We start from the raw sequence: 11,605 nt of genomic DNA on the forward strand, positions 1-11,605 counted from the left end.
CGACTTCTGCTGTTCGTACAGGCAGAAGGCACTCAATCCGCCGTCGGCCTGGAGGATTCCCATTTATCCTTCCAGCCCTTGCCCCTGCGGGAAGCCTTCCTCCTTGGGGCTCCTACAATGCTTGTCCATACTTCTAAAAACTTATTTCGGGGCGCCTGGGTGGCTCAGTTGGTTGGGCGACTGCCTTCGGCTCAGGTCATGATCCTGGAGTCCCGGGATCAAGTCCCTCATCAGGCTCCCTGCTCGGCAGGGAGTCTGCTTCTCCCTCTGACCCTCCCCTCTCATGTGCTCTCTCTCATTCTCTCTCTCTCAAATAAATAAATAAAATCTTTAAAAAAATAAATAAAATAAAATAAAAATAAAAACTTATTTCATAGGTGTGTCTTTGACATCTGTGTCTCCCCGACTTGCCAGTCTGAGTCAGGTGGGCAGTCTCTTACCCCCAGCACCCAGCATGGTGTTTCACAGGGCAACAGACAGACTGGTAACAATACTGAAATGGGACTAACTCAGCTTGGCTGGGCCCCCAAAAGCCACGAACAGAAACTAGATGGGGAGCTTTCCCGTATTTCCAGGTGAGGTGCTAGACCACCTATGCAGGACTCGGTGGCCAAAAACTGTTTTGCAACTTTCAGTGCAACACCAAGGGGCTGGAGCTGGAGAGGCTTGAGGCTCTGTCTGCCCAGGGAGCTTTCCTGTGGTTCACACAGAGTGAAGGAGCACCGGCCTGGTCAGAGGTGGGTGCTTTCAGGGGACCTGGTGTGAATGGAACCCACTGCATGAAAGCTGTCTTCGTGTTGTTCTTGAGAGGATCCTGTCCAAGAGAACTTCCTGGGAGGGCCCAGCAGACCTCGGCAGACCTCGAGCTATAGGTGCTGGGGTTGGTGGGTGGGGAGGGGCCGCCACGGGGAGGGGCCTACCTGGGAACTGCCCGAGAGAGACACATCACACCGGTACCAGCCAGGTACCAGGCAGGTCGAAAACAGGACAACAGGCCCAAAATGGAGTCCATCATGCTAAGCCCCATGTCACCAAACCGAGACAACCCAGTTACAGTGACAGTTCTCTCAGATCTGGAGTCTTAAACCGGTCAACCAGTCATTGCCTGATGAGCACTAGTGAGGTGACATGCCTGGGAACCCTGCTGTCCCCTGAAAGAATTTAGCCTGCCGGAACCACCTGCTGCCCTCTGTAACGTCTTTGCTCCTGCTCACTCGGCCCACGCAAGTCTTTCATCTTGTACAGCTCCTTGCAGCTCCTGCCCAGTTTGTACATCACTGAATAAAGCCAATATGATCTTTAAAATCTACTCTGTTGAATTTTCTTTTTAAACACAGGTAAGACCTTTATGGCTTCCTACCCTTCTCCATGCCCCCCAACCCTGGGCTCAACGGGCAGAGGCGGGCAAGGATAAAGTTTTCCACTGTACCCTGTGCACGCTAACACTTACATACAGTAGGTGCTTAATACACACACAGTAGATACGCCAGCAGGGAGCCAACATCAGAGGAGGAGCCAGCCCCGGAGAGTTGAGGACCCCGGCAGGGAGGCTGGATACTGTTTGCGTCAGTGGCCCTTGCGGCCCCCATAGGAGAGCCCCTTTTCCTCCTTAGAAGATCCTCCCGACTCTAAATCCAACCCACCACCACCTCTTCTTTTCCTGACTGCTGGGAAGCTGAGAGCCACCCTTCATGTGTAATCCTGGAAATGGAATTCGCTCTTGAACGTAACCTATCTGTTCTTTCTCTCCCATTGCTTTGACTTTTCTATTTCAGTAGCGTGTATTTCCTCCTGAGTTCAAGTCTGCTTTAAGTATTTGGAAAGCTCCATTCAACGTGATTGGAGCGTTAAGGTCTGGAAACAGCTACAGATGTAGACAGACGGCGCCCACCTTTGGGCGACCACCCCTCCCTCAGCTCAGGCACTAGCGCAATCCCCGTCTTCCCCGCTGGCTCTGGCTCAGGCTCTGTCGTGGGTTTTCTTTTTCTTTTTCTTCTTTTTTTTTTTTTTTATTTATTTGACAGAGAGAGAGATAGCGAGAGCAGGAACACAAGCAGGGGGAGTGGGGGAGGGAGAAGCAGGCTTCCCGCAGAGCAGGGAGCCCGATGCGGGGCTTGATCCCAGGACCCCGGGATCATGACCCAAGCCGAAGGCAGACGCCCAACGACTGAGCCACCCAGGTGCCCCTTTAAGATTTTATTTATTTATTTGACAGAGAGAGACACAGTGAGAGCAGGAACACAAGCAGGGGGAATGGGAGAGGGAGAAGCAGGCTTCCCGCTGAGCAGGAAGCCCGATGCGGGGCTTGATCCCAGGATGCTGGGATCATGAGCTGAGCTGAAGGCAGATGCTTAATGACTGAGCCACCCAGGCGCCCCCCCATCGTGGGTTTTCATCAGGAGTTTTAAAATAAGGTTTCACGGTGTAGGAGATGGAGTGCGGGGCTCAGCCCTGGGAGACCTCCGTCCTGTCCTCGTCCAGCTCTCCCACTGCCTGCTGGTGTGACCCTCGGCCTGGCTTCATGGTCCGGCTCCTCCCGCCCAGGACCCGACCTCCACAGCCACATGTGTCTTCAGCCCACACCAGCCAGACCCTTTCCCTCCACCTCCCCAGCCTCCCTTCCCCACCAGGCCCCTCGGCCTTCATCCATTTCTGGGACCTCTTTCCCTCTTCAAGACGGCATCTGTCATCACCCACTTTCACCTGAACAACAGCAAGTATTAGGGAGGTTCACAGACCGTTCCAGTGAGAAGCTGATAAAAAGTACCTGGTAAACTGGGTGTTGCCAGGGAGCGGCTCCTTCGCGGGGGTTTTCCCTTCGCGTCGCATGACCGTAAACCCGTCTTCAGAAAGGGTCAGCCAGGGATGGCAGGTGTGCTGGTTCAGGGGAAAGCAGCTGCCTGCGAAGGTGGAAACAGTCCATCACTGCTGCCCCCTCCTCTCGGCAGCCTGGGCCTCGTGGGGTCCTGCCCCTCCTGTTCCTAACCACGGCGGTGGGGGGCAGTTACCCCACACCAGGGTCCCTGTGCCTAGCTCCCAGGAGCGGTTTGCAAGTCTTCGCTCATTCAGTCCTCACCAATTACCCTTAGAAACAGCTGTTATTATTTTCCCTTGTAGAGGAGAACACAGGCATGGGTAGTTAAAAAAAATCAACCGACAAATGACAGAACTCAAATTTGAACCCCCAAGCCCCTCTGATTCCAGAGGCTTTGCTCTCTGAACCGGGAGGCTGTAAACGCTGGCACACAGACAGGAACCTCTAACCCACCTGCCAGGGGAAACAGGAATTGAGGAGATTCTTACTGATCCATCTGACAAAGGGAAGCGAAATTCAACATTTCAATTAGGGCCGTGGGGGAGAGGGAAGGAGATGACAGCTCTCCCCAAATCATGGTTAAAACAAAGCCCATCACAAAGTGGTACGGAATAGATTGAAGAACAAATTATTTAGTAAAAAAAAAATCTGTCATTTGAGAGCAGAATGACTCATTCTCCACTCCTGTGTCTTATAGCTAAGTTCTATTTTTCTCAAGTTCCTATCCTGTTACTCATCTCAAACCTGGGTTCGGGCGTCACCATCTCAGCTCAGGACCCTCAGCTCAACACCTGAGCTGAGATCAAGAGTCAGATGCTTTAACCGACTGAGCCGCCCAGGTGCCCCTTTCATAAATACACTCTTAAAAAATTTTTATGAACAAACTAAGTCAGAAATGACTGAATAATCAAGAGCTGGCTGTAGCTTTTGCTCTGTTCTCTCTCATTGAAACAGCCCGAATTTGACATTTCAAAACACCAGGTCAGCACAGAAAACGAGGAGGACCAGCCAAGTAAAGGCAGGCCCCGGGCCAACAGAACAGAAAAACCAGCACGAGCCCGCACCAGCTCTGGGGCTTTCCGTGGCCCCTCAGCTGGTTTTTCCCCATCTGTGTGGAAGAGACAGGGCGGGAATTAATCACACAGCTCTCCTCCCGGCGTTGGAAAGGAGGACAGAATGACACAGCGTCCCTCAGGGAACGATCCCAGTCAGAGCCCAGGCTCCAGCTCCCTGCTTCTGCTTCCTACCTGCCCGCCGCCCCGTCAGCCGGCCTGAGCGGGACTGGCTCTGTGAGGGGACGAAGAGCCACTGGGCCCCAGGGCACGGTGACAAAGCTCAGAGCCCGCAGCTAAGCAGTGCTGGGAAAGCAGAGTTAGGGAGTGTTGCTAGCGATGTCTCTGCTCGCCCAAGATCTGGGTTTGTGTGACAGGAGGATGGCAAGTGAGAAGGGGACGGGGCTGGGCTTGGGGGTGTGGCACCCACCAGGGCCAGACAGGGCCTAGGAAGAGGCTGAGCAGCCAGGTCCAAGCTGGGCCTGTGGGTGGGTGGGAGATTCTGGGGCTGACAGCAGAAACAGGAGACCCGCCAAGGCCAAAAGCCCCTGCTGGGAATAACGATGCCATCCTAAGGATGGCGTGTGGCCTGTGTGAGCGATGAGGTGTCTGGGCCACCCAGGTCCAGGGTGACAAGCCTCTAGCCGACCTGAGGGCATGGAGAAAGACCCCTGAGTCGCCACCAAACTGCTCTATGACTTGGGCCTCCAGTCCCCTGTCTATAAAATGGACCCCAGGGCCTTGACATCCCCGAACCCCTTCCTGGCCTGACTTGCCATATTTTCCAGCGAAGTCATGCAGCTCTGGTCGGCCACAGGGCGGCTCCCTCAGGTCCCCGGGAGCATGTGGCCTGGGGAACTTACCTGTGGTATGCACTGTCATGGGCTCGCTCCTTGCACTGGGACCCCCCACGTTGAGGGCTCGTACGTAGATCGTGTAGGTCTGCCTGGGCTGCAGCTGCACCAGGGACTCGCAGGATGGGATGCCCACAACCGACCTGCATGAAGAAGCAGAGCTGCGGTCACTGCGTCGTGGGACCGGGCGGCCAGGCCCTGGCACCAGGCCTCCCCTTCGAAGCTGGGAATTTAACCCAGCCTCGCACCCCCGTTCTCCGACCAACAGCGGCACTGCCAGGAGCGTGTCCTCCCACAGTCCACTTTCCTCGTTCCTTTGTGATTCCTGGTGTGTGTGGCCCTCCTCCCTCTGGGATCCCCACCCTGGGGGCCCGGGCACCTAGCCCCACGCCTGGCGTCTAATGCTGTGTCAGTGGAGGTAGGCATGCACTGGGATGCGGGGCGCCCACCGCTGGCTGACCGGGGCTGAGGACCACCTACCTGAGCCCAGCGCTGGGCCCCTAGCAGGCCTCCGTCTGTGTTGATGGACAAACAGAAGCCTCCCGGGAAAAACCCAATTTATTTAAATTCTACTGGACACGAATACAGGCTCATAACTGCCATTGTCTAGTCCTGCAACTGCTAAACCCATTTCAGCCCAGGGGAAAAGAGAAGCCTTCGGGGTGATGCCCGTTTCTGGATACCACACCCTCACCCGACGAGGCCTGGGTGTCCAGGTCGTCCTGAAGGCTGCAGCTTCAGGCCACAGGGGCACATTCCCACGTCCTTCAATAAATATTAACCAGGCACCTTAGGTTCCGGGCGCTGTCGACGGAGGCTCTGGGGAAAACTAATGTAGTCCCTGGCCTCACAGAGCGCATAGTCCGGATGGGCAGCGAGGCACTCCTCAAGCCACCACTGGAGGAAATGTGAGGTGGTGACCATGACATGGTGACGGCGTACTACAGAGTGCCTGATGCTGCAGAGGGGACTTTTGAGCTGAGCTCTGAAGAATGACTTGGAAGTCACTGGACGAAACGGGGCAGGAGCCTCCTCCGTAGAACAGGCATGTGGCGGGAAGGAGCGCGGGAAGGAGGAGAACTGAAGTGTGACAGTGTGGCTGGAGCCAGACAGGGAAGAGAAGCTGGTACGGGGTGAGCTAGCAGGAAAGCGCTAGCGTGTGAGGGAATTTTGTCTTTTCTTCAAGATGATTAGACTTGTACTGGGAGAGCAGGCGCTACCCCAGATCACCCAGGTCACCGACCACCCATCGTTGTGGGCTAGTGCTAGGTGTCGGGTGCTCCTAAGGCCTCAGCACAAATTGCAAAGGAAATCTGGATCATTCAGGCGGCCAGAGCCATCGGACCACCCCTGCCCCACTCCTGAGCATTTCTAGAATAACCAAGGTCAGCCCTGCTATGGCTGTGGACACATGGATTCTACCTGGAACAGAGGGTGCGTGGGACAGATGGCCAGGCTCCAACCCGGCATTCAGCAGAGAGGAACCCGTCTTCCCTGAGAGTTGACACCAGCCCTGCCTCTTCCATTTCTCCAGAGCCAGGCGGATGCACTCTGTGCTCCACAACTGGGCATCCCCTGGACGTGCTGGCTGTTCTGGGCTGCCTGGCTGGTTCATCCCTCTTCTGTAACCTCTGGGACTGCCTAGTTGTAGACCAGAGGTGTATCCATGTGTCCTCCACTGCCCACAGCTACACACTCGTGGGACCTGTGGGCCCCTGGGGCAGCTGACCCCAGCCTCATCCACCTGTGAACACCTTCAGCTCCGCCAGCCAGGGGTGGACGTGGGCCTCCAGACAGCCTCCCACCACGGACACAAAGTTCTTTGTGTGCGGAACTCTAACCTCTTTTGTTTTGCCTCATGATGCTCTCCCTCCCCTTTCAATTCCAGCGGAGTGGGTCTCTCAGTTCCTCCAGCACCTTATGCATTTGTTTTCCTGTTTTCTGTTTGCCCCCACTTGCCAGTCAGCTCCGTGGGGGGAGGAAATTTGTCTGTCTAGTCTCCCAGAGCCTAGGCACAGGACTTGGCACCATCGAGGCCCGCAATACTTGCTGAATGAATGAACGGTAAATCGTTGTCGGGCTGAGAAAGCCAACCCGAGGTTTAAACCATTTATTCACTCATCATGCACTTTCAGTAATACCATTCCAGCAACTTCTCATGAAAACAAAGTAGCCCCAAATTAAGGTTCCCATGTGTCCCAAACTCTGACCTTCCCTCCAGACCCCACGCATTTCCTGAGCTGTGTCACTGTGTCAGGCATCAAGGCCTCTTGTGTCCAGCAAACAGCCCCGGGACTCACTCGGTCACACCCGATGCTTCAGGGGTTTCCGCCTGGGTCAGCTCCACCGTGTACGAGTCCACGGGATTCAGGTTTCCAGACTCCCAGCAGATGAGCGCAGCCTCTTCACAGCTCCGTATCTCTTTGCTTTTTATGATGGGAGGGGAAGGCGCTGGGTGCAGGACAAAGGGAGAGATGAACAGCCATCTTGCTCACACCCAGCCAGTGTGCCCGGAGCCTGGCCAGACAGCACGAGCACTGTCCTTGCACAAAAGAGATTTGGTGCAAGAAAAAGCAAACCAGGTGCAACAGACGGAGTATCTGTGTCCCCCCCCGACAACCCTCCCCACAGCCGAATTCATGTGTTGAAACCTATTCCCCAATGTGATGGTCTGTGGGGTCTCTGGGAGATGAGAAGGAGGACGTCTCTTATAAAAGAGAACCCAAAGAGCTCTCTAGCCCCTTTCTGCTGTGTGAGGACTCAGCTGGAACAGAGCCCGGCGCGCTGAACCAGGAAGGCTTCTCATCAGACACTGAATACACTGGCACTGTGATCTTGGGCCCTCCAGCCTCCACAACCGTGAGCTAAATGTCTGTCGTTTATGACCCCCTCGGTCTGGGCTGTTCTGTTATGGACACCCAGATGGACCAAGACACGGGACATCCCTTTCCCACGTTCCTGGAGCAGAAGGGGGTTGAAAAGTGCTACAACACTGTGATCGTGAGCAGGCTTTTTGGTTTTCTGAGACCAACTCTGAGCAAGTATCCCTTCCTTTCTAGGATTCAGATTTGGTGCATTCAGTGAAAGAAAAATATACAGCTATTCCTGCCCTGCCAAATGAAATCGAGGCTCCTGCCACATCTAGAAAGCCATGACTCCTGCATCCCCTGGGGTAAGGTCCTGCTCCAGACACAAGTGGGCCCCATTACCTGTCATGTATACCGCATGCTCACTGGTGGGGCTGGGGCCGGCCCTGTTCTGAGCTTTGACCCAAAATTCATACTGGGTATTTGGCACAAGATTTGTCACTGAGCAGTAGGTTTCTTTGACAGTCATTGTAAACTCTGAAAAAAAAAAAAAAGACAAGAATTCAACCCTAAAAATTGGCCAAGTAGCTCCAAATTAGTTGTGCTGAATCTCCCTGTAGTAGCTTACAAAACTGGCCACAGATTCCTCCCATCCCTGTAAGTGCACTCCTCTGCAATGTGGTTCGGTTTTTCCTGCCATCCTTTGATGGGCTCAGCCATGGGACTTGCTGTGGCCAATGGGAGAGCAGCAAACAGGATGCTGGCAGGCAAAGGCTCGGGAAATGCCGGGGCACAGAGGCTTGTCTTCTTGCTGCTGGGAACACATCTGTTTCCGTGTGAACAAGCCCAAGCCAGCCTCCTGGACAATGAGACCAGGTGCCATCCAAGTCATCCCATCCATCACAGCCGTGTCCCCAGATCTGTAAGGGAGGCCATCCCAGACCATCCAGCCCTACCCCAGCTGGTCCAGACTAGAAGAATATCCAGCCAACTCACAGAATTATAAGAAATAATAAATGTTTGTCATTTTAAGTGACAAGTTGTGTATATATGTGTGGAGTAGGGCAGGGTAGGGTATTGTTACACAGCAAAAGCTAACTGATACACCTCCAAACCTCCCCAGACTCTTGGAAGGCAGTGAAAACTCATGAATCCACCCTCTGATATCAGTTCCTTTATCACAAAGCAGCCCATTTAAAAAATCTTCACAGATTGCCAGGAATAGCCCCCACACACTGGCTTCTTCTGTGCATCTGCAGCGAGTATCAACAGAGTGGATTCACGACAAGAGCTGGGCTTAATCAGGTCTGGCTTCTTGGTCCCAGACCTCCCTTCTAAAGTCTTCCTCTTTCCCCACTGTGCCCTCTTAAGTCTTTGCTCAGACCACCCTCACCGTCTGCTCACCTTATTCTGACCTCCCTTAGCATCACTTAAACTTACTTTTCTTAAGAATTCCCCTTCCTGGTATGATGCTAAGTGAAATAAGTCAAACAGAGAAAGACAATTATCATATGATCTCACTCGTATGTGGAATTTAAGAAACAAAACAGAGGGTCACAGAGAGGGAAAAATAAGACAAAATTAGAGAAGGACACAAACCATAAGAGACTCTTAACTCTAAGAAACAAACTGAGGGTTGGTGGAGGGGAGGGGGGTGGGGGGGTGGGGTCACTGGGTGATGGGCGTTAAGGAGGGCACGTGATGGAATGAGCACTGGGTGTTATATGCAACTGATCAAACACTGAATTCTGCCTCTGAAACTAATAATGTTAATTAATTGAATTTAATTAATGAATGTTAATTAATTGAATTTAAATTAAAAAAAAAATCCCCTTCCTTCCTGGTCCCTGGTCAGAAAAACCATCCTCACTTTCGGCACCTAGAACCCTCCACCTGCCCGGCCTGGTACAAGGAGCAGAGCTCTGTGCAGGGAGCCTGCAGACTTGACTCTCGTCCTGGTTCTGCCATCACCCAATGTGTCCCCACGGACAGCTCATTTCTCCCGGGGTCTCAGTCTCTGCATCCATAAAGTGGAAATCCCCAAGGCCCTCTCCCCCAACCTTACTCTGCCTCCATGCACAAAGGACAGGCCCTGCTGGCTAGCCTTGGTCCTCCGATTCCTCCAGGGGCTCAGCTGGGGCTCCTCTACCATCTGACCCGCTCTTCTCAACAGGTAAATGGCTTATCTGTTACGTGGGCGGGGGAGGCAGCTACCCCAGGCCTAGCCCCACACCAGCCAGCTCCATTTCCCTGAGAAGAGGATGGGCTGCCCCAAGTGAGGCTAGGGTCCGTTCCCAGGAGCTTGCTCAGCCTGGGAACGTGGGTCTGAGCAGCAGTAGCCTGTCCAAGCTGCAGAGGCCCCCTACCCCTCATGAGGGTCTGTGGGCTACCCTTCCAGTCTCTACCAACACAGGGTTGCTCTGAGAAGAGCCAGCCTACCCTCCCCTCACAGGCTAGGCCCATGAGAACCCAGACAGCCCAGCTAGGCCTCCTCAAGGAGGGGTGTCCCCACCTTTCCTGCACACAGTGCAGCCAGGGACTCATCCCAAGGGCAACTCTGACCTGATAGCTCTATCTACACTCCAGACACCTCAGCCTGGCCTTGTGACTCTCCCCAGCCAACTTGCTTTTCTTGCCCTTTCTGCCACGCTCACCTGCCTGCATCCCGTCCTCTGGGCAGTTTCTAGATCACGACAGATGCACAGATTCATCCCACCTCTGCCCTTCTGATCGCTAGGAAGGCAGGGCCCTGGCCTCTGAGGGCCCTTAGCCATTGCAGGACGTGAGTGTGTTCTTGGCAGAGCCTCACCTGCGTGGTCCTTCCCAGGCGAGCTGTCCTGCACTGGCCGGTAGGACAGCTGATAGCTCTCCACGGTCTCATCAGAGTATAGACTCCAGCACACTCGGACGGAGGACCCCGTGGCAGAGTTGGGGGCCTGTGGGTTTATCTCCGGAGCAGAAGGAGCTAGACAAGGAAAAGGGAGAAAAACAGACAAGTGAGGAGCCTTACGTAGAGGTGGGATGGGAGCGGCCCGGTCTTAGGACTGCTGGTCCCCCGACCCATCTACGGGCTTTGGCAGTGGAAGCAGCGGCCCAGACTGGACAAGGTCAGGAAGGCCAACCCTCCCAACCTTGAGCCTGCGAGCAACAACCAGCATGTCCATTCCTGCTCTGACAAACCCACACAAGCGTGGGGCAGACGGCTCCGTGATGAGGACTCAGGCTGGGGTGTGGTTTGCCAGACCTGCCCTAGGTTCGGGTCCTTTGACCCCTTCCACGCCATCCAAAGAGGCAAGACAGCCAGGACCACAGTGGTGTGGCCACAACCCTGAAGTGAGCCACGGAGGGAGAGAAGTCTTCAACAGGGAAGCTCTGCTTTCTTTGGGGACCCGTCCAACGGCTATGTCTTCGTTCTAATGAGAGAAGACTGGGTTGGGTGCCGTTGTGCTTTTGAGAACCACCCTCTTTAGAATCCATCTACTGAGTCCATTCGTTAATTCTCTGTAGGTTAATACTTCTGCCTCCCCACTCCCCTGACTCACACGTAACTAGGAAACACTCCTGGTTTTTCCTCCATGATTCTTCTCCCATGCCAGGACTTCCCTCCAAACCAGGCTTGGTTCAACAACCTCAGCTTCCAGTTTTGACCGTGCTCAGGCCAGGTAAGAACACAACCAAACTCCAAGGAATTTACTTAGCCACAGCTCAGCCTTTCCCCTCTGGCCAGGGCCTGGAAGGTCCTGACATGACGAAGGAGGGGAGGAAGAGAAAGACACCTGTATCCCCAACTGACAAAGTCTGGGAGGGACAGCGGGTGTCCTTCTATACCCTGCGAGGAACAGCCCCACAGCAAGAAGAGCAGGAGATGCAGTGAGAAGAGAGATGGCCCGGGGGTTGGGAACCTGCTCAGGAGGCTGCAGATGTGGGCAGGAGGGGGTGGTCTGCACAGGACCTGGACTCAGGGGGGTGAGGTGTCCATGTGTCTCAAGCACTGACTTGGGTGATAGTGCTTTTCTTTCCAAATGCTGGGGCCTGATTATTTGGGCAGCACCATCCCTAGAAGGGGAAAGGATCATC

At 54.3% G+C, this 11,605-nt stretch overlaps 1 protein-coding gene across 4 annotated transcripts in view; it reads right to left on the reverse strand.

The window, feature by feature from the left end:
* Positions 1-11,605, reverse strand: part of FSD2 (fibronectin type III and SPRY domain containing 2) — a 45,751-nt gene that overhangs the window by 6,872 nt on the left and 27,274 nt on the right. For all 4 annotated transcript variants that reach the window (XM_081831759.1, XM_081831762.1, XM_081831761.1 and 1 more), the window contains 5 exons: positions 10,338-10,493; positions 7,931-8,065; positions 7,022-7,172; positions 4,731-4,864; positions 2,768-2,900 (listed from right to left, as the gene is read on the reverse strand). In XM_081831759.1, the coding sequence (XP_081687885.1) occupies positions 2,768-2,900; positions 4,731-4,864; positions 7,022-7,172; positions 7,931-8,065; positions 10,338-10,493 (709 nt within the window). The remainder of the gene's footprint in view (positions 1-2,767; positions 2,901-4,730; positions 4,865-7,021; positions 7,173-7,930; positions 8,066-10,337; positions 10,494-11,605) is intronic.

This window comes from Leptonychotes weddellii, chromosome 9 (assembly GCF_054177405.1).
Source record: "Leptonychotes weddellii isolate Sample4059 chromosome 9, ASM5417740v2, whole genome shotgun sequence".
NCBI classification, from domain to species: Eukaryota; Metazoa; Chordata; class Mammalia; order Carnivora; family Phocidae; genus Leptonychotes; species Leptonychotes weddellii.